Source organism: Plecotus auritus, assembly GCF_963455305.1.
Source record: "Plecotus auritus genome assembly, chromosome: 9".
Taxonomy (NCBI): Eukaryota; Metazoa; Chordata; class Mammalia; order Chiroptera; family Vespertilionidae; genus Plecotus; species Plecotus auritus.
The window spans coordinates 91,845,435-91,865,791 of record NC_137783.1 but is presented as its reverse complement, the minus strand read 5'-3'; the positions used below and the strand labels follow the sequence as shown (position 1 = coordinate 91,865,791).

The following is a 20,357-nucleotide window of genomic DNA, read 5'->3' as shown; positions in this document are numbered from 1 at the left end:
AATGATTAAGTGAAATTATCTAGCTGGAGTTTCTCATCTTTCTCTTTCCTGATTGAAAATATCTCTGGATCCTTATCTTTTGTGGCTATTAATTTTAAGATTAGTTCTATCTTGAATCACAATGAGGAGCCATGGGATTGGATTAGGATATTCCTGATTGGATTAAAATAGTATTGGCCTATCAGCCTATTCCCTTTCAGGATGGCTCCAAGTGAGAAAGCACTTTCAGATTAGTAGAAGGTAGGCTATGTATTATTCCATTCTTTTTTTTTTCTTGTTAAATGTGAAATTGATAGAAAGAGAGAACTTTCTCGTTAAAAGTTTAAAGCATTTAGTTTTTAGTTGTGGGAACATTTTTACTTTTACCTCAGGAATTGTGATAGATGAAGTTTCCATTTCTCCTAAATTAAAATTGAATATATGTATTTATTTCATTAAAAATGAATATATATACACATATACATATACACCTATATCTTCAGCTAGTTTTGCTATGTTGTCATGTTGAAAGTTTTAAAGAAAGATGTTTTTAAATTTTTGTTTGTTGACATTAGAGAGACAGAAGGGGAGAGAGAGAGAGAGAGAGAGAGAGAGAGAGAGAGAGAGAGAGAGAGAGAGAGATTTGTTGTTCCACTTATTGACGCATTCATAGGTTGCCTTTTGTATGTGCCCTGACCAGAAATTGAACCTGAAACCTTGGTGTATCAGGATGACGCTCTAACCAACTGAGCTACTTGACCAAGGCTGTTAAAGGAAGATTTTGTGAAGAAAAAATCTTTTCATTTTATGGGAAACGGAAGGAGTAGACCAGAGTTGGCCATAAATGGTTTTGGAGGATGTTCACGGATTGGTTAGGGATGGTGCTGAGTGAACTCAATTTTTGATGAGACCCATAGAGCCAGACCATCAATCCATGCTGCTTCATTTTGAAGTTGAGTCCAAAGGGAAAGCATATTTTTGGATCTTGGAAAATGTTCATGTAAAATTGAGATTTCATATTATTGGACAATTGCCGTTTTATTCCTCCATTATTTTTTTAAAAATTTATACCATGGAATATTATGCAGCAGTAAAAAAAGAATCTCTTACCCTTTGAGACAGCATGGAGGGACCTGGAGAGTATCATGTGAAGTGAAATAAGTCAGTCAGAAAAAGACAGGTATCACATGATCTCACTCATATGTGGAATCTAAGTAACAAAATAAACAGATGAACATAGTGGATCCAGAGGCATGGAAGCATGGAACAGAGTGCAGAATCTCAGAGGGAAAGAGGGGGAGGGTGGGTGGGAGTAACCAACCAGGACCTTGTATGCATATATGCATGGCCCATGGACACAGATGAGGCCATGCATATATGGGGCAGTGAGGGCCTGGGGCAGGGGGCAGGCAAGAGGGGGTTAATGGGGGACAAAAGGGGACATATGTAATATTTTCAACAATAAAGAATTATTTTTTAAAAAAGAATTAAGGATTGGCAAAAAATGTTCAAAAAAGATTAAAACAAGACTATTTACAATTAAAGTAGAGTCTAAAATGTTTAAATCTTTACCTTTTGTTTTGATGATTATTTTTAAATTTTATTTGGTCAAATTTTCAGTTTATTTGAGGCATTTATGGGGTTTTGTGTATTTTCATATTCAGGTTTCAAAGAAATATTTTCACCGAAAATAGTTTTCTTTAGTGAGATGATAAAACAAGGTTTACTAGCAGTGATAAAGACATTTTTGGAGCATATGGTTGATCAATTACGTTGGACCTGATTGAATAAAATTATTTTTTCATTCACATCTATCATACTAATATTTTTTACTGAACTATCAATGAAAACAAGCCATTTGTTTTGTGCAAGAAACTGCTGAATCTTGGATTTAGTTTCTGAATGAATTGGCAAGCTGGGGGATATTTTTATAATTGTAGTTGCTTAAAAAGTTCAAGTTCGAGTTGTTGGTGCTGTGTGACATATGTGAGATGTTATTTTGTTGTAGTGGTTAATATTTATGTGTTAGATAATAGTAGCTTCATGCAGTTCTTTAGCAAGTTTAACTGCATTCAGAACACACTTTGGGGAGTTGGACGCTTATTAATTTAAAACCATAGCATCTGAGGAACATGGCATATAGACTCTAAGATTTAAAACAATGACATTTCATCCAGTTGTGAGAAAAACAATATATTTCAACAGCATATTGCTTACATGGAATCCACAGACAGAGCCTAGGCCTAGCTAAGAAACTCAAAACCAGCAGTCGATAGCATTGTAATGGCCACTCCTGTCCAGCAGGTGGCGGGGGAGAGGTGGAGAGTGTTTACAGGCAATAGCCCCACCAGTTTTGGGGAAAAGCTGAAAGTATCTGACCCAGGCACCTAGGATTTTGAGGACTTGGAGCGAAAATATTTGAAGAAACCTTTATACAACCAAGTTATGTAATTTTTAAAAAAATCAATAACTCCTTATATGATAAAAACACTGGGAACCATTCAGTACCTACTGGAGCAGGAGTGTGGAGTGTCGCTGGGCACACGGAGGACATGGACCTTTACAGCATCAACTACCTGCACTTCGGGGAGCCCAAGACGTGGTACGCGGTGCCCCCAGAGCACGGCCAGAGCCTGGAGCGCCTGGCCAGGGAGCTTTTCCCGGGCAGTTCTCGGGGCTGCGAGGCCTTCCTGCGGCACAAGGTGGCCCTCATCTCGCCCACTGTCCTCAAGGAGAATGGGGTCCCGTTCAGTCGGATCACTCAGGAGGCTGGAGAGTTCATGGTGACGTTTCCCTATGGCTACCACGCTGGCTTCAACCATGGCTTCAACTGTGCGGAGGCCATCAACTTTGCCACCCCGCGATGGATCGACTATGGCAAAGTGGCCTCTCAGTGCAGCTGCGGGGAGGCCAGGGTGAGCTTTTCCATGGACGCGTTTGTGCGCATCCTGCAGCCCGAGCGCTATGAGCTGTGGAAGCGCGGGCAGGACCGGACTGTTGTGGACCATGTGGAGCCCAGGGCGCCAGGCAGCCGTGAGCTGAGCGCCTGGAGGGAGAGCTGCCTTGACTCGCCACCCAGCTGGCAGACATGGTCGCGGTTGTTGTCTTTAGGAACAGGAGAGGCAAGAAAGGGCTGCGCAGGCCTGGGTCAGAGGCACCGCTCAGTGGGCACAGAGTGCAGAGCTCCAGACCCTGAGGCCGAGGACCAGCCCCTAGCCAATGCTGGGTCCCAGACCCCTGCAGCTGGAGGCCTTGCTGAGGCTTCCGTGGCTGACGGTCCTCTGAGGGCCTCTGGACCTTGCTTCCTCCTGTCCCGCCCCACTTCTCCTGTTCGCCTCGATGAGCCTACATCGACACACCATTATCCTCCAAAGTCCATAGTTGGCATTAGGGTTCATTCTTGGTGTTACACATTCTGTGGGTTTGACAATGTACAATGGCATGTATCTGCCCTGACCCTACCATACATAATAGTTTTGTTACCTAAAAATCCTCTGCCTATTATTTCCCTCCCAAACCCCAGTCAATGGCTGATCTTTTTACTGGCCCCATAATGATGTTTTTTTCCCAGAATGTCATGTACTTGGGATCATATAGTATGTTGTCTTTCCAGATTGACTTATTCCATTTAGTAGTAAAATGCATTTAAGTTTCTTCCATGTCTTGTGGCTTTATAGCTCATTTCTTTATCTTGCTGAATAACATTCTGTTGTATGGATGTACCACAGCTTATCCATTCACCTACTGAAGGACATTTGGTTGTTTCCAAGTTTCGGCAATTATGAATAAAACTATTATAAATAGTCATGTGCAGGTTTTTGTGTGGAAGTAACTTTTCAACTAATTTGGGTAAATACCAAGGAGTGCACTTGCTGTATCATATGGTAAGACTATATTTAGTTTTGTAAGAAAATGCCAGACTGTCTTCCACCCATTATTTTTACTGGTACAAAACTGTTATTTTTTCCTCATGATCTACCACATAGTATTTGTACAAAAGGTCACATATGCTCATTATCAAATTCCACTCCTTGTCCTGTTTGGCTGGGTTGCAATGTTATCAAGGCAAGGTCAAGATTTCATAAACAGTCAGGAGCCAGAAGACCCAATCTTTATTCAGATTCCTACACTGACTTGTTGAGTCATCTTTCAATAAATCAGCTCTTTCCTCTTACCTTCACTTCCCCATTTAGTCAAAGGGAGCCCTTAGCCGCGCTGTACCTGTGCTGGAGTTTGCCCACAAGTTCAGACCAGTGCCAACATAATTTGTGCTAATATTAGCTATTATCATCGTTACTTATAAGCCAAAACTCTTAAGAGGGACATTAGAACTTGTACTTGAATGCAATTTGGAGAGTTGGTGTTTGGGTCTTGGGACTCCTGTAAGATTTATAAACAGTTTTAGTTATGGATTTGTCTGACCACACTGAGTCATTCATAAAGATCAACCAACACCGTTCCTGTGTGTGTAAGGAGTCCTTTTCAGATATTTAAAAATAACCTCGTGTGATATTTATTTCCCTGGATTGTGGTTATATATGGGTTCAAAGTTGTTTCTCTGCCCCCTCCCCCTCTGCCCCCAATGTTGGTGTTACCTTTCATCACTTTAAATAGGAAACCACAAACAGTTGCTAGGAATTGGCTACAGAGATAAGCGGAAAGAAAACCGATCTGAGTGGATCAGAGCCCTGGGGAGGAACTGCCCCTCACTCCAAGCTGCCTTGCCCATCCCCACTCTGTGCACTGGCCTCTCAAATTGAAATTCCTCACGTGCTCCTGTTGCTCTCCTCGCCACTGACTTTCTGTAACTGTGGTCCAACAGTGAGACCCTCTGTTATTATTCTAGTATTATTTTGGTGGATCTTTTGGAGATAATTCATTTCAGGGAGAACCTAAGAGGGACAGAACTGAGCACTGTGGGTAAGGGTGTCATTGTTGGAAGTGCCACCCTACAAAAAAAATGTAACATTTGTGTTGCTGGGTTTTTGCACTTTCTTTTCTTTCTTTCTTTCTTTCTTTCTTTCTTTCTTTCTTTCTTTCTTTCTTTCTTCCTTTCTTCCTTTCTTCCTTCCTTCCTTCCTTCCTTCCTTCCTTCCTTCCTTCCTTCCTTCCTTCCTTCCTTTCTTTCTTTCTTTCTTTCTTTCTTTCTTTCTTTCTTTCTTCCTTCCTTTTGGTTAATCCTCACCCAAGGATATTTTTCCATTGATTTTTTAGAGAGAGTGGAAGGGAGAGGGAGAGACAGAGAGAAACATTGATGTGAAAGAGACACATCAATCGGTTGCCTCTTACACATACCCCGACCAGGGCTGGGGAACCTGCAACCAAGGTAAGTTTCCTTGACCAGAATCAAATCCAGGACCCTTCAGCCCGTGGGCCTATGCTCTATCCACTGAGCCAAACTGGCTAGGGCAGTTTCTGCATTTTCTTATCTCACCTCTAGTATGCTGGTATCCGGTACCCTTGTGCCCTAGTTGTTCATCCTTCTTGCCCTCCCTCAAAAGGACTGCATTCAGACCTGTAGACCTCAGAGAGCATCCTTTCTTGTCCTATCCCTCAGAGCCTTTTCTCAAAAGATTCACATGGTGCCTATGCACTCCAGGCCCATTCATTCATTCAGCACATATTTACTGAGCACTTACTGTGGACCAGGCACCGTTCTTCTAATTGGGGGTACAACAGTGAAAAAGACAAAGTTTCAACTTCCCTGGGGCATTATACAGAGTGACAGACACATAACATGTCAAGTAGTCATATGGGGCTATTTGATAGGGTGGACCTTTGGGGGATGTGGTCTTTGACTGAGAAGGCCTCTTGGGGATGTGGTCTTTGAGTGAACATGGGCGGGGTAGGCATCATTATAGGCAGGGGGACGACATGTGCAAATGCCCTGAGGTGGGCACATCCTTAATGTGCTCACAGATTAGCAAAGTAGGTGAAGAGCAGGAAGGAGGGACTGGGTGCTGGGGCAGGGATTTTATTGGGGGATGGCCACAAAGCGTCTGACCTCAGTGCATGCACACTCCTCCAGAAAACCACTGAGTGATGGGAGCAGTTGGTGCTGTAGGTGAGCTGGGATGGAGGAATCCAGGGACCACAGAGCCTCAGAGAGCATTTATAATTCACAGCCATGCCGGAGAATGGCTCTGTCCTTCCTAGCAGATGCCAGTCCTGAGAGCAGGGGCTCTCTCTGTTTGGGTTCCCTGTGGCATCAACGAACAAGGCATGTGCCTGACTCAGTAGGCACTTCGGACTTGTGTTGGATTGAATAGGACTCTGGCAGACACAGCAGGGCTCTGGCACTCACTAAGTGGACCACAGCCATCTCAGTGATTTAGAAGCCACTTCAGGTCAATGGCCTGCAGTCCATATTTTGGAATTTTGCAGAGGCCCATTTTGAATAATGCAGACGGACATGAAGCTGGTCTGAAGGAAAGAGACCCTTGGCTCCTGGGGAGTCTGCAACAGGAATGCTCCAGAGAAACAGTGACCAGGTGAAAGATGAGGGGAGAGAGTTAAACCAGCAGCAGACTCAGAGTGTGAGGCTGTGCACAGAAAACTCTGGGCTGCAGATAAGGTTAATATCCAGGGAATTGCTGGTATCAGGAATTGGCAAAGGTCTCAAATCCACCCCCATGAATGTCAAGGGTCCACTGAACACATTTCTCCTGCCTGAGAAACTCCTTGGGACCAGGTGGCCTAACCTTACCTCTCCTGTGGTATCACTTTGTACTTAGAGATGACCTTCTAGGAACCCAGGAACTGTATTTTTACACTAGAGGCCCAGTGCACGGATTTGTGCACATTGAAAGGAAATTAATTAGAAGAACTATTTTAGAGGCCGTGGAGGGACTGCTGGAGGGCGCCAGGGCGTGTCCTGCCCATCTCACCCAGTTCCGATTGGTCAGACCCCAGCAGCAGCTAATCTACTCAGACTGTCTGCTCCCTGGTGTTCAGTGCACATCATAGCAACTGGTCGAATGGTCGGACGAACGGTTGGACACTTAGATATGGTTTATCTCATGGATTAAGCCGGATTAATACAATTGCTTTATTATCTTTGTTGGTTTTCTCTATACAGTGAGGAGTCAATGAATATTGTTGATTGAAGGAATAAATTCCATGAAACCATCAAAAGAAGTGGAGAAAACGTTAGCATTATAAGAAACAGCTAAAATATTGAAAAGTCCCTACTAGAGCATTGGTACTTTCTCACTAATTTTTAAAAAATATATTTTTATTGATTTCAGAGAGGAAAGGAGAGGGAGAGAGAGGTAGAAACATCAATGATGAGAGAGAATCATTGATCAGCTGCCTCCTGCACGTCCCACGCTGGGGATTGAGCCCTCAACCCAGGCATGTGTGCTGACCGGGAATCAAACCCTGACATCCTGGTTCATAGGTCAACGCTCAACCATTGAACCACAGTGGCCGGGCTCACGAATTATTTTTAAAAATAAGGTATCCAGCTCTAAGCTGGGGATTGAAATAACTTGCAGAACCACAGAATAAACTATGTTTCTCATATTTCATTACCAGACATCCAGTCAACAGATATTATGAATTCCCTTAGTGTGCCAGGCACTGTACTAGATGCTAAAGATACAATGTAAAATGTAGTTCACAGTCTGCTTGGAGAGACAGACAAGCAATTAGGCCATTTCATCAGGCCATAGCTTCTGCTCAGCAACCATGGCAATATCCAGGCCCTCCCCATGCTGATGGTTTTAAGCCCTAAAGAGATGTGTCTTGTAAGTTCGGAGCCGAAGCCCCTGGGGCTCTCAGAGGTGTTTCAGTCTGTTCCTGGACTCATGGTAGTCCTCTGGTCGCCTTTCCTCAATCTTGCCTGACAAATGGACACATGACACCTTTTGGGAGGAATGATGACTGCTCCAGGCATTTCTAGTCCTTCCCTGCCAGTTCCACAGGGGCAGGGGGCTGGCTTTAACGCCCTCACGGGCTGGTTCACTTGGGAAGAGAGCGTTGCTTACTGTCAGACCCCTCCCTTCCTCTGCCCAGGCCATGGACATTCCTTGGCTCCGTTAGGGAGCCGGCTCATTTAAGTTGCCTTTTCTATGTCCCATTCTGTCTTCCCACTACCTCCACCCCTGCTATGGACTGAATGTAACCCCCACCCCAATTCATATATTGAAACCCTGATCCCCAGTGTGATGGTATGAGGAGAGGGGGCCTTTGGGGAGGGACCAGGTCATGAAGGGGAGGGGACCCTCATAAAGGGGATTGGTCCCCTTCTAAGAAGAGACACAAGAGAGATGATTTCTCTCTCCACCAGGTGAGGCCACAGCAAGAAGGGAGCTGTCTGTAATCAGGAAATGGACCCTCACCAAGAACCCGACCAGGCTGCCTCCCTGACCTTGGACTTTCCACCTCCAGAACTGTGAGAAATAAATGTGTTTAGGCCCCCAGTTTATGGTATTCTGTTCTAGCAGCTGGGCTGGACAAAACACACCCTAGACTGCTTGTCTAACATTTACCCTGGCTATTCCAGGGGAAAGGTAAAAGGAAGGAGGCTAACGGGCCAGGTACACAGTAGCTGTGTGATGTCAGCGTGCCAATACGCTGGCTGCAGTTTATAGCATCATTTGTGTTCCCTCTGCAGGGGTCCTCAAACTTTTTAAACAGGGGGCCAGTTCACTGTCCCTCAGACCGTTGGAGGGCCGGACTATAGTTAAAAAAAAAATTATGAACAAATTCCTATGCGCACTGCGGGCCCGTGACGAGTCGGCTGCTAAGCAGGACAGGCAGCGGCACCCGGCGGGCTGGATAAATGTCCTCAGCGGGCCGCATGTGGCCCGCGGGACGTAGTTTGAGGACCCCTGCAGGGCTCAATCTGTAGAGTCCAGCAGATGGAGGTGGGAAGCCCAGCCCTGCCATTATTAGTGTGACTGCCCACAAGTGACTCACCACTTGAGGCCCCAGCTCCCAGCAGAGACAGTGGAGCTCAGTGGTCACCGCACACACCTATGCTCAAACCCAGCTCTGCACTGTGTACTTCATCTGTGTGCTTCCTCTTCCTTTTCCCTAAGATGGAAATGGTCATAACAGCACCCACAGCAACAGGTGGTGGTGAAGGTTAAATGCGTTCATTTAAGACACTTCAATCAGTAATCAGCTTGATGGAAGAACAAACTATTATTTTCCACCTTATTGAATATTTTTTTTTATTGATTTCAGAGAGAAAGGGAAGAGAGAGATAGAAACATCAATGATGAGAGAGAATCATCGATCTGCTGCATGCATGCCCCTCACTGGGGATAGAGCTCACAACCCCAGAATGTGCCCTGACAGGGAACCAAAACGTGACCTCCTGGTTCATAGGTCAATGCTCAACCACTGAGCCACAACAGCCAGGTTTGAATATTTTTTTAAAAAATTAACTTCAGCATAGTATTTGGCAAGAAGCACACACCCATCTAGTTATTTTTTATATTCTTATTATCACTTAATAATATTCTTAATATTATTTTAATAATATTATTAGTGTTATTTTTTCTTATTTTTATTACTATTATTAATTTTGAAGTTACTTAGAGGTGACAGAACTGCAACCTTCCCTGCAAAACTACTTGAAAAGAGAATGGTGCAGGAAAAGGGCTGTAGCTTCTTGTCACTCAAAAATAAGGTATCCAGCTCTAAGCTGGGGATTGAAATAACTTGCAGAGCCACAGAATAAACTATGTTTCTCATATTTCTCACAGTCGGGATGTGAAGCACAGACATCACCTTTCATCTTGGAAAACATGCAGAGGCTCAGACTCCAGCCCAGAACTGTGACTCAGAATCTGCATATTAACGAGCTCCCACGTGGGTCATGGGCAAGGTTAGGGTGGGGAAGCACTGTCGTAGAACAGCGGTTCTCAACCCACTGGAATCACATTTGAAACATGCGGATGCCTGGACGCCCACCGCCCTTTGCCTCCACATTTCCATTTTAATTGCCTGGAGGCCAGAAGGCTAACAGCTCCCTGGGCGAGGCCCTGTGCAGTCAAGTTGAGAACCGCCCATCTAGCATCTGGTCCACGGGAGTGAGGCTGCAGGGGCGGATGGGAGTTTCTCAGCAACAGCCAATGAGAGTTCTGGTGTGTTTTTTTTCTTTCTCCTCAGGCCCAGTTCGCAGGGACAGGGAGAGGACACATTCTTCTCTCCGCCCCCACCACCCCCGTCTCCATTCCAGCCAATGGGACATGTGACAAGGCTCTGAAGCTTCTTGGCCGTTGCTGTTTCTCTTTGTTTGGGGTCACAGTGTTCAGGCTGTGCTGGGCTGGCACTGTTCCGCCCACTCGCTCCTGAGCAGATGGGGCTGGGCTTTTCTGCGGTGGGAGTTTGTGGTTTCTTGAAATGGGGTCTTTCTCCTTCCTTCATCCCCTGCCCACTGCTCACTGCACTCAGAGGCTGCTTGATTGAAAAAAACCCAGCCAGAGTTCTCATCTCTCCTGTGTGCCCTTTGACCCTCGGGGGAAATTCACATTCCCACCCGGCTCAGGCGGTTATCTAAGGGAGCATTGCTGTCAGGATGATGTCTCATGCCCCATCGTGAGGTCAAGGACTCTCTCCAGGGCTGCGTACTATTTTGTGGGAATGAGAGAAAGGGAGTTGTCAGTTCCTGGATTTTCAAGAGAAGTTGCAAACTTGAAATTTTATGAAACAAACGAACATCAGATTTTAAAACGTTGGCAGCTAGTTTCAAAAATTTGAAAGCCCTGTTCAGTGTTTCTCAGTGGTTAGAGCATTGGCCTGCATACCGAAGGGTGGTGGGTTCAATTCCTGCTCAAGAGCACTTACCCCAGGTTGGGGCGCATGTGGGAAGCAACCAGTAGATGTGTCTCTCTCACATCGATGTTTCTTTCTCTCTCTTTTTCTCTTCTCTCCCCTTCCCTCTCTTCCACTCTCTCTGAAAAGCAATGGAAAAAATAATCCTCAGGTGAGAATGAACAACAACAACTAAAATAAAAACCATTTTTAAAAAAGCCCTGTTGGCTAAATAAAATATTTCCAGAGGCCAGAATTGGCTCATTAACCTCAGAGACATGCCCCCTATTGTAAACTTCATTTGGGTTGCAAAGGTTCCATGTGCCCATGGCGGCTAACCTAAATGATCTTGCTGTACTAGTACATCTGGAACTGGTCAAAAAGGCGAGACATCTTGAGTCCTCTCTAAGTCATGTGGCCAAAGATTTGTAATTCAAGTAGCTTGCTGGTTAGGTAGACCCTCAGCCAAAGGCACACCTTACCTATGCCTTGGCCTAAGCATGGCTGTTTCTCTCGCCGTTCACTGCATGTCCTTCTATGGTGACAGTGGACCTCAGCCTGACCAGGGCTAGAAATCATAGGAGTCATGCAGAGTTTATCATATTTCCCCAGGACAGCAGATCAGAAGGAAGGATTTATACTTTCAGTCTTCTCCCTTTCTACCCCTCCATCTGCACCCCCCAAAGAACAGACAGCCCAGAATTAACAGAACTCCTTGTTCCCTGCTGCCACATCTGTCCTAGTGACCGAGTGTTTCTCCCTCAATGCTCTCTTTATACGAGATGATGTGACTTGTTTGTTGCTAATATTAGACTTGCAACAGATGCCCTGACTGTTGGGTCCTGGGTGCATGAGGAGCAGATAAATAAAACAAAGACAAGGCTTGCAAATACCCAGCGACTTTAATAACAGACCTTGCTGCAAGGGGCAGGGGGCTCCCACTCTGTTAGGCAAGGTGACAGCGACAGGCCCGTGAGAGACACAGGAACTGAGTACACAGTCTAGGTAACCTTGGAAATGTAGGGAGAGCTCTAGGGGGAAGCGGGCAGGGGACTAAAACATCAAGATATGGCATCTTCCCATGGAGACAAACAGTAATACCAAGGTCTGTGATGAAAATGACAAGTCATTAAGACACCACTGGTGACCAAAATTAGGACCCAGAAGAACCTGATAGCAAGTCTAGCAAGACAGTAGATAGTTCAATGAATGTGGCTAATGTCATGGCTCTTTCTGGTCCTTTCCATTCTTCTCAGTAAAGCCCTTTTTTAGACAAATTAGAGGAGGGTGGTTACATACCACGAACCTCTTGGGTTTTAGCGTGAACCCCTGAGACTTAGCCCCTCTCTCATTTTTGGAATGCTCTCAGCTCACTTCTGCAAGGTATTTTGAGAGTTTCTAAATATCTATGTGTTTACCGTCTCACATTTTTATTTAGTTGCCTGAATCCTGCGGAAGTTCACATGTCTGACTCTGTTGCCTCCTACACGTGCTATGTTCTAACAGACGTTGTCATAAAGAGCACTTTCTGCCCACAGTGATGCAAGGCTAGCTGAGACTTGGTCAAAGCCGACGAATCAAGGGCCTTCTGGTCTCAGGAGGTTGTGCTTAAAAGGTTCTGTGATCTGAAGGTCCTATCTTGACTTGGAATAGAAGTGTCATTATCCCCATTTTGCAGATGAGGGATTTAAGGCTCAGAGAGCTCAAGCAGCTCACAAGTGGCAGAGCTCAGGTTTAAGCCAAAGTTTCCTGCTATTCAAACATTGGCTTTTTCCATTTATCTGCACTTTTGGAGCTTTTATATAATTCCCAGATGCTGTTACAAGCTCATAAGACAGACACACACAAACCGAGATAGGACTGTTTGCCTTAAAATTTTTCTGGTGATAAAAATAAACAGAAATTGTTTTAAATTCATAAGTAATTACAATGAAATGACTATTTGGGCAGATGAACTTCCGAATAAATGTTTAAAGTTCTCTGTTGAAAACAGAGATAACCTGGTAGCTTAGCCTGTGAGTTCCAGGACTGCTGAGGCCATATTTTATTCGCTCTGTGTCCCCAGCAATTAGCCCTGAGCCTGGCCCAGAAGAGGCACTTGCCATTTGTTGAATGAATGAATGAATGAATGAATGAACGAATGAATACGTTTCTCCTCTATCCACACCAGTATTTGGAAGAAAGAGACCGTCTACTTAAATGGACTTCCTTCATGCACTGAGCAGAGTGTTGTCTTCAATAGTACTCCCCTAGACTGAATGTTTGTGACCCCCAAAGCTGACTCACTGAAAGCCTGTGTTTGATTAAGGTGTTTAGAAGCAGGGCCTTTGGGAGGTGGTTAGGTCAGAGAGCAGAGCCCTCAGGAAACGGAACCCTTTATAAAGAGGCCCAGAGAGCTTGCTTGCTACTTCTGCCATGTGGGGACACATGTCTGTGAACCTGGTGGGCTTTCCCCAGACACTGATTCTGCTGGCACTTTGATTTTAGACTTCCCAGGTCTGTGAGAAAGAAATGTTTGTTGTTTGTAAGCCACCCAGTCTATGACATTTTGCTTTAGCCTGAAAGGACAATGGCAAATACTAAACAATATTAATAGGGGTTAGGCAAGAAAGCCAAGCCAAGCGGGTTATCCATGCCTAGAGAAGGTAGATTTTGGTCATTTTACTTAATTAGAACCTCCATTTCATGTTTGTGTTATAAGGAAGAATGACTAAATGTCTTAGTACCCATGAACAACTAGTAAAAATGAAATCTTCCTGAGAATTTTCCTAAAATTTATATTTAGTAGTTTCCAAACTTGACCTGGATTTAATATTATTTGCTTGAAAAAAGTATTTTGGCAGGAAGAGATTAGCCAAAGAACTTATATTCATATATGCATAGCCCATGAACATAGACAATAAAGTGGTGAAGGCATGGGGGAAGGCGGGAAAACTGGGGGCCAGGGGAAGGGTAAAGGGCAAGAGGAGAAAAAAGGGGGGACATCTGTAATACACTCAACAATAAAAATTTAAAAAATTATTTTGTTTTTTCTTTTGTAAGAGAGTTTCTCTATATAAAAATTTAAATATATGAAAATAGAATAAAACAATTTCTTATCTTATTATGTAAAGATAGTTATTGAACTCTTAGTCTTTCATTATCTTTTGCATATATTCACACAGTGTGATCATACCATGCATACAATTTTTTATTCTACTTTTCCAATTTTCTTTCTATTACAAACATGTTAATAGCACTTCAGTTTTTACCTCCTGAGAAGTTTTTTTTTAACTTTCTTAATACAAAGGCAACATATATTCTAGATAAATAAAAATATACAGATTAAAATTATTCAAAATAAAGAAAATTAAAAAATATGAAAGTTTAAAATAGAATGTTCTGCCTTCTCACATTGATGTTTTAAAAAGGAACATGCAATAAGCAAGGCAAATAACTGGGAAGCTCGTTTTGGTCCCCTTTCTAAATACATAACATCCACTCCTGTCTGTGTGTCTGTTACCTGAATAAACTCCTTTGGAGCCCAGAGTGGAGCTGAAGTAAGACTGGTGGGAAGATGCTTGGGAGTCACTCATAGCACCAGTCTCCAAGGTTCACTAAAGCATTACTGGAAGGATATTTTAATAAATATATTTATTGAACCTTCTCTTAGGGAGAGTGCTGTATATCATTAGAAAATAATACTTTGATTATCTATTTGGGGAAGGGTGTAAAATCTCTTGAGTAGCCAATAATTTGTTCAGGATCACTCAGCTAGTAAGAGGAGCTGGCATTGGAACCCAGACAGTCTAACTTCAAAGTTCAAGTTCATAACCACTATGCTCTTCTCCTTATCATATGGAAAGCAAAAAAAAAAAAAAAAAAGCTTCAGAAAAATATTTTTTAATTTTAATTTATCAATTTATTTTTTATTGACATATATCAGAAAAATTATTTTAAATATACCTCTACATGAAGTGATTCAAAGTTATTCCTGCCTGAAGTAATCCTCTAACATCTGGACAAATATGCAGACAGTTGAACAACCTGAAGTGCCCTGTAGTTCTATGGGCCAGGTGTCTGTTTTAGTGCAAACTAACCATGAGCGTGTATATGTGTACACATGAGAGCTTCTAGGGGAACTGAAGTTCTCAACTATTACTTTAGAGTAGTATTAGAGTGTGGGTTTTGCCTTAGATGATTGCTCAGTGGTTAGAGCATCGACGTGCAGACCACAGGGTCTCAGGTTTGATTCCAGTCAAGGGCACGTACCTCAGTTGCAAGCTCAATTCCACAGTTGAGGTCTGGGCATGTGCAGAAGGCAACCAGTTGATGTGTCTCTCTCACATCGATGTTTCTCTCTGTCTCTCCCCTCCCTTCCATTCTCTCTAAAAAACCAATGGAAAAAATATCCTCGGGTGAGGTTTAACAAAACAGAACAAACAAAAAAGTGTAGCTTTGCTAGAAAGAAGATAGCTCTGCCCTCAATTTCAGTTGAATATGACTCAGCCTCCGGTGGGCTTGGCTGTCAACATCCCTTTTGACTCAGAGGCCTTCAGACTCTCACTAGAGGATTTGAGCCAGGCATGCTTTCTTAGGTTTAGTCATTATTAGGAAAATACACTGAGTGGCCAGATTACTATGATCTCTGAACGCATAATAATCTGGCCACTCAGTATATATATATTATACACACACACACACACACACATATAATATATATATACATATATACATATATAAACACATATGTGTGTGTGTGTGTGTGTGTATTAGAGGCCCGGTGCATGAATTCATGCATGGGTGGGGTCTGGCCAGCCTGGCCAAGGGGAGGGGACATGGGCGGTTGGCCGGCCTGCCTGTTGGTCGAACTCCTGGTCGAGGGGACAATTTGCATATTAGCCTTTTATTATAAAGGATATACACTGAGTGGCCAGATTATTATGCGTTCAGAGATCATAATAATCTGGCCACTCAGTGTAAATCAGGCATTCTAACCCAAACAGGAGCTACTTCTCAGCCTTCCCCCCTCTCCTAATAATCCAAATGGGGTTAACTTCCTTATTATTGGTCAATTTCATATAAGTGCTAGACCAGGGGTCCTCAAACTTTTTAAACAGGGGGCCAGTTCACTGTCCCTCAGACCATTGGAGGGCCGGACTATAGTTTAAAAAAAACAACTATGAACAAATTCCTATGCGCACTGCGGGCCCGGGACGAGTTGGCTGCTAAGCAGGACAGGCAGCGGCACCTGGCGGGCCGGATAAATGTCCTCGGCGGGCCGCATGTGGCCCACGGGCCGTAGTTTGAGGATCCCTGTGCTAGACAGTCTATGAGAGGAAAGCCACAAAAGTAGCTTCAGGTGCTTAGAAAGTAATTATTATTCTAGTTTTTGAGCCATTGTTTCAAGTATCTTATCACTAAGTGTGACTTTCTACTATTCCCATTGTCTTTCCCGAGCTACTTCTCCCCAGATTAGCCTAGTTGACCCTTCTCTGCCCTCATAAAACATAGTACTTCCCTTAAAGAGCACTTTTCACACTGGATTGCAATTGCTTGTCTGTCTTCCCTCCCTACTTTAAGTTCTGTGGTGCAAAGGTCTGTGCCAGTTTTGCATGGGAAAAGAGTTGGATACAGCATGAAGTCAATGTTACGGAACTCACTGGCTACATGAAAGTTCCCAGCATTGCCCTTCGCTGGTCTAAGTAAGCAGTTCACAGAGGTTACCCATAGGTGCCATGAGAGCAGCGACCAGGTTTCACTTTGCTCCCCTGGAATAACCAGCACCCAGCATAATGGCTAGCTCAAGGAAGATGTTTTAAAAAAAAACATCATCTTGAAAGCCTGGCCAGTGTGGCTCAATGATTGAACATTGACCTATGAATCAGGAAGTCACCATTGGATTCCCGATCAGGGTACATTCCCAGGTTTTGGGCTTCGTCTCCAGCAGGGGGCATGCAGGAAGCAGCCAAAGATTCTCTCTCTTCCTCTCTGAAATCAATAAAAACATACTTAAAACACATTTTGAAAATAAATGAATTAAAGCATGAGACTCCAAATAAAGTTATATAGAGAAGGGTTTTCTTCTTTTATTCATTCATTTACTCACTTACTATATTGAATACACTGTTTATGTCTAAGGGAGAAGATAGCAATTAGATACAAGGGAAATAATGGCTTACTTAACACAATTAGAAGAGGCATTTAACCTCACAGAGGGCAGGAGCGGGTGAGGAGTGAGGGCACTTGTCAGGAAGGTGGATGACCTGAGGAGCTAATGTTTATCTTGATTGTGTAAAAAGAAAAAACAAAAACCTAATAGTAAATGAAAGAAGTGAAGGGATGAAAGTGTATGGTGAGAATTCCAGGCCATGGGAAGTAGTTTAAGGTGCAAAGGCTCGCAGAGTACTGTACATTCAAGAAACTATAAGAGCCTGGCCGGCGTGGCTCAGTGGTTGAGCATAGACCTATGAACCAGGAGGTTACAGTTCGATTCCTGGTCAGGGCACATGTCTGGGTTGCAGGCTCCATCCCCAATAGGGGGCATACAGGAGGCAGCCAATCAATGATTGTCTCTCATCATTGATGTTTCTTTTTCCCTCTCCCTTCCTCTCTAAAATCAATAAAAATATTTTAAAAAAAGAAAACGAAAGAAAAAAGAAACTACAAGAGCACAGAGGGCCAGGTGGGAGTGGCAGGAGATGAGGCCCGAGAGGGAGAGGCCAGATTTCAGTGGCTTAGGGATCAGGTGGAGAATAGCTTCATCCTAAAATGACTAGAGGGTAGTTGAAGGGATGTAAGAGTAGGATGACATCATCAGATTTATTTTAGGAAGTCACCCCAGCTGGAAAATGGATTGGAGGAGATAAAAGGATAAAACCTGGGTATGAGAGATGAGGATGGCTTAGTCTGAGGTGCTGGTGGTGGGGATGCAATGGTCATCAGAGCTCTGAGGCAATGAGGGGGTGGGGTTGGAGAAGTATCTACTTGTTTTCAAACAGCTTGAGATAGAAACAACCAAACCATAGAAGTACAAGTAGGATGCCATTTTATTCCACATCAGCCATTTCTTTTCCTCTTCAGGCCTTTGCTGAAGGTTATTGACAGACATTGATCAGCATGGATGTGAGTGCAGAGGCCCAAGAGGCTCTGATTTGAAACCTTCTCCCCTGTGAGAACAATGAGTGGAAAGGAAAAGGGACTAGAGGCAAGAGATGGCAGTGAACTATCGGTGGACTGTATGTTATGCATAAAGATGCAGCTAAAGACAGTCTTCCCCTGGAATGAGCCGTCAGCAAAAACTAAAATTAGATCAAGGCTCTCCATTCCTGTGGTGTGTTCTAGAACCTTGGTGTGAGGAATTTGTAATTTGCAAAAGTATGTTCAGTATTATAATCATTTTATATTTGGAAGGCAAGCAAACGAAAACTACCTCTATTGTTTTGTGCTATAAATGAAAGGAGAGAATGCAGACAAAATCATCCTGGCTGTGGGATGTGCAAATATTCTGTGTGTATATGTGTCAGGGGCCTGGAGGAAAACTGGAATCTGCCTGGGGATTGGGGATGAGTAGCAGAGACATTATGCTTATCCAAGAGGAGAGGGATCCAGAAAGTTTGAGAAATAGTGAATTAAAGTCATATAAATACTTTGGTTATAAAGACCAAGAATTTATTTTATTATATTTTCTGCATTTGTTAAAATATAACATAAGCATCACATTTGACATCTATTACTCCAGACTTTGCGGAGGCCCCCGGGATCTAGAGACTAGGAAGACATCACCCTGTCCTCAGGAGTACATGATCTAGTAGAGAAGACAGACACAGGAATTACTAATACCTTAACATTATAGGCATCATAATAGAAGCACTTACAAAGAACGCAGGGTGAAGAGGGATTGATTTATAGTTGTTTATACAGTTCCTTATAGTTGTTAACATGAATCGACATTGGGGAACATGTATATCCCCATATAATAATATAAATATAAAAAAATCCTATAAAATCTAGAATCCTCACAGCTTCCCAGGAGGGGCACATTACCCAAGAGTAGATATGACTAAGGTCTACAAGGGTGAGATATAACTTGGCTAAGATATAAGTACTAGATGATCAAGGTCAGCAACCCCAGATCCAAAGGGACTCTAAGTTTAGCCTTTTTTGTGACAGCATATTAAATGTGCCTGTTTTTTTTGCTGTTGTTTTGTTCTTGTTAATCCTCTCCCAAGAATATTTTTTCCATGGATTTTTAGAGAGAGTGAAAGGGAGGGGGAAAGACAGAGAGAAACATCAACATGAGAGAGACACATTGATTGGTTGCCCCTCCCACATGCCCTGACCAGGGCCGGGGATCGAGCCTGCTACCAAGGAATGTGTCCTTGATGAGACTCAAACCAGGGACTCTTCAGTCTGAAGGTCAATGCTCTATACACTGAGCCAAACCAGCTAGGGCTGTTTTTTTTTTTGTTTTTTTTTTCTTAATAAAAAATTAAGATACAAGTTTAGGTTTCATTTCAGTCAACATTTTCAGAAATTGAAGCCTGAATAAATTTGTTCTTAAGCTCCAAAATATGTTCTTCTGACAATCTGTCTCCTATTTCATAGGTTCATCTTATAGATTTGCTGTGACTCAGAGGAAAGGCCAGGCTTGGGAACCAGAAAAACCTGGTTCAGATCTGGCTCAGGACTCACTGGCTATACTATCTTAGACAAGCATCAACATACTCTAGTCCTCAGTCCCCCATGTGGCACACTGGGGAAATAAGATTAAATAAGATGGACGTAAGGGCACCTGGCCCTGAGTAGGTGCTCTGGCTCTACCTCTACCACCACCACCATCTGAGCTACTATCGTTCACCTGAATTATTGAAAATGTTTTTCTTCATTCATTCTGGACTACTCTGATCTGTTCATTTCTGCATAGACAGCAAATGTGATTGCAACACCACATCCTATATAATCCTATATAATAAAAACCTAACATGCAAATAGACTGAAAGGTGGAACAACCAGTCACTATGACCTGCACTGACCACCAGGGGGCAGATGCTCAACATAGGAGCTGCCCCCTGGTGGTCAGTGTGCTCCCACAGGTGAAGCGCTGCTCAGCCAGAAGCTTGGCTCATGGCTGGCAAGAGCAGTGGCATTGGCGGAAGCCTTTCCCACCTCCATGGCAGCACTAAGGACCCCTTGGGGGGTGTCCCACTGCCTGCTTAGGCCCGCTCCCCAGGGGGGCCTAAGCCAAGGGGTCCTGGGCTGCCAGAGGGCAGAGGCTGGGCTGAGGGACCCTCCCCCCGGCCCAATGCACAAATGTTGTGCACCGGGCCTCTAGTTGAAAGATGAAAATCATCAATATGATTTATATTTTTTCCAAATGTAGCTCATGAGCCATTAGTGGGTTATAGAAACAATTTTGTGGATCACCAATGGCATTTAAAAAAACACACAGAATAAAATAGATCAGAATAGAAATATCAGCTTGCAATGCCATGAGCATAAGTATTATTACATGAAAGTTGTTTTCTCATTATGGGTCCTGTCAAAAATGTTTGAAGCCCTCTGGCCAATGATACCCTGAATGATATGACCCTGCCTCCTTCTTTACCCTCATTTCTCCTACTCTCCCAGTT

The 20,357-nt window shown here is 43.6% G+C and overlaps 1 protein-coding gene across 1 annotated transcript; it reads left to right on the top strand.

The window, feature by feature from the left end:
• Positions 1 to 201: 201 nt before the first annotated feature.
• LOC308233595 (lysine-specific demethylase 4D-like) lies at positions 202 to 5,500 on the top strand (the record flags this gene model as incomplete). Its single annotated transcript, XM_080640589.1, has 3 exons — positions 202 to 211; positions 2,485 to 3,359; positions 5,420 to 5,500. 3 exons carry the CDS (start codon positions 202 to 204, stop codon positions 5,498 to 5,500), a joined length of 966 nt encoding a protein of 321 aa, XP_080496715.1.
• Between the last annotated feature and the right edge of the window lie 14,857 nt (positions 5,501 to 20,357).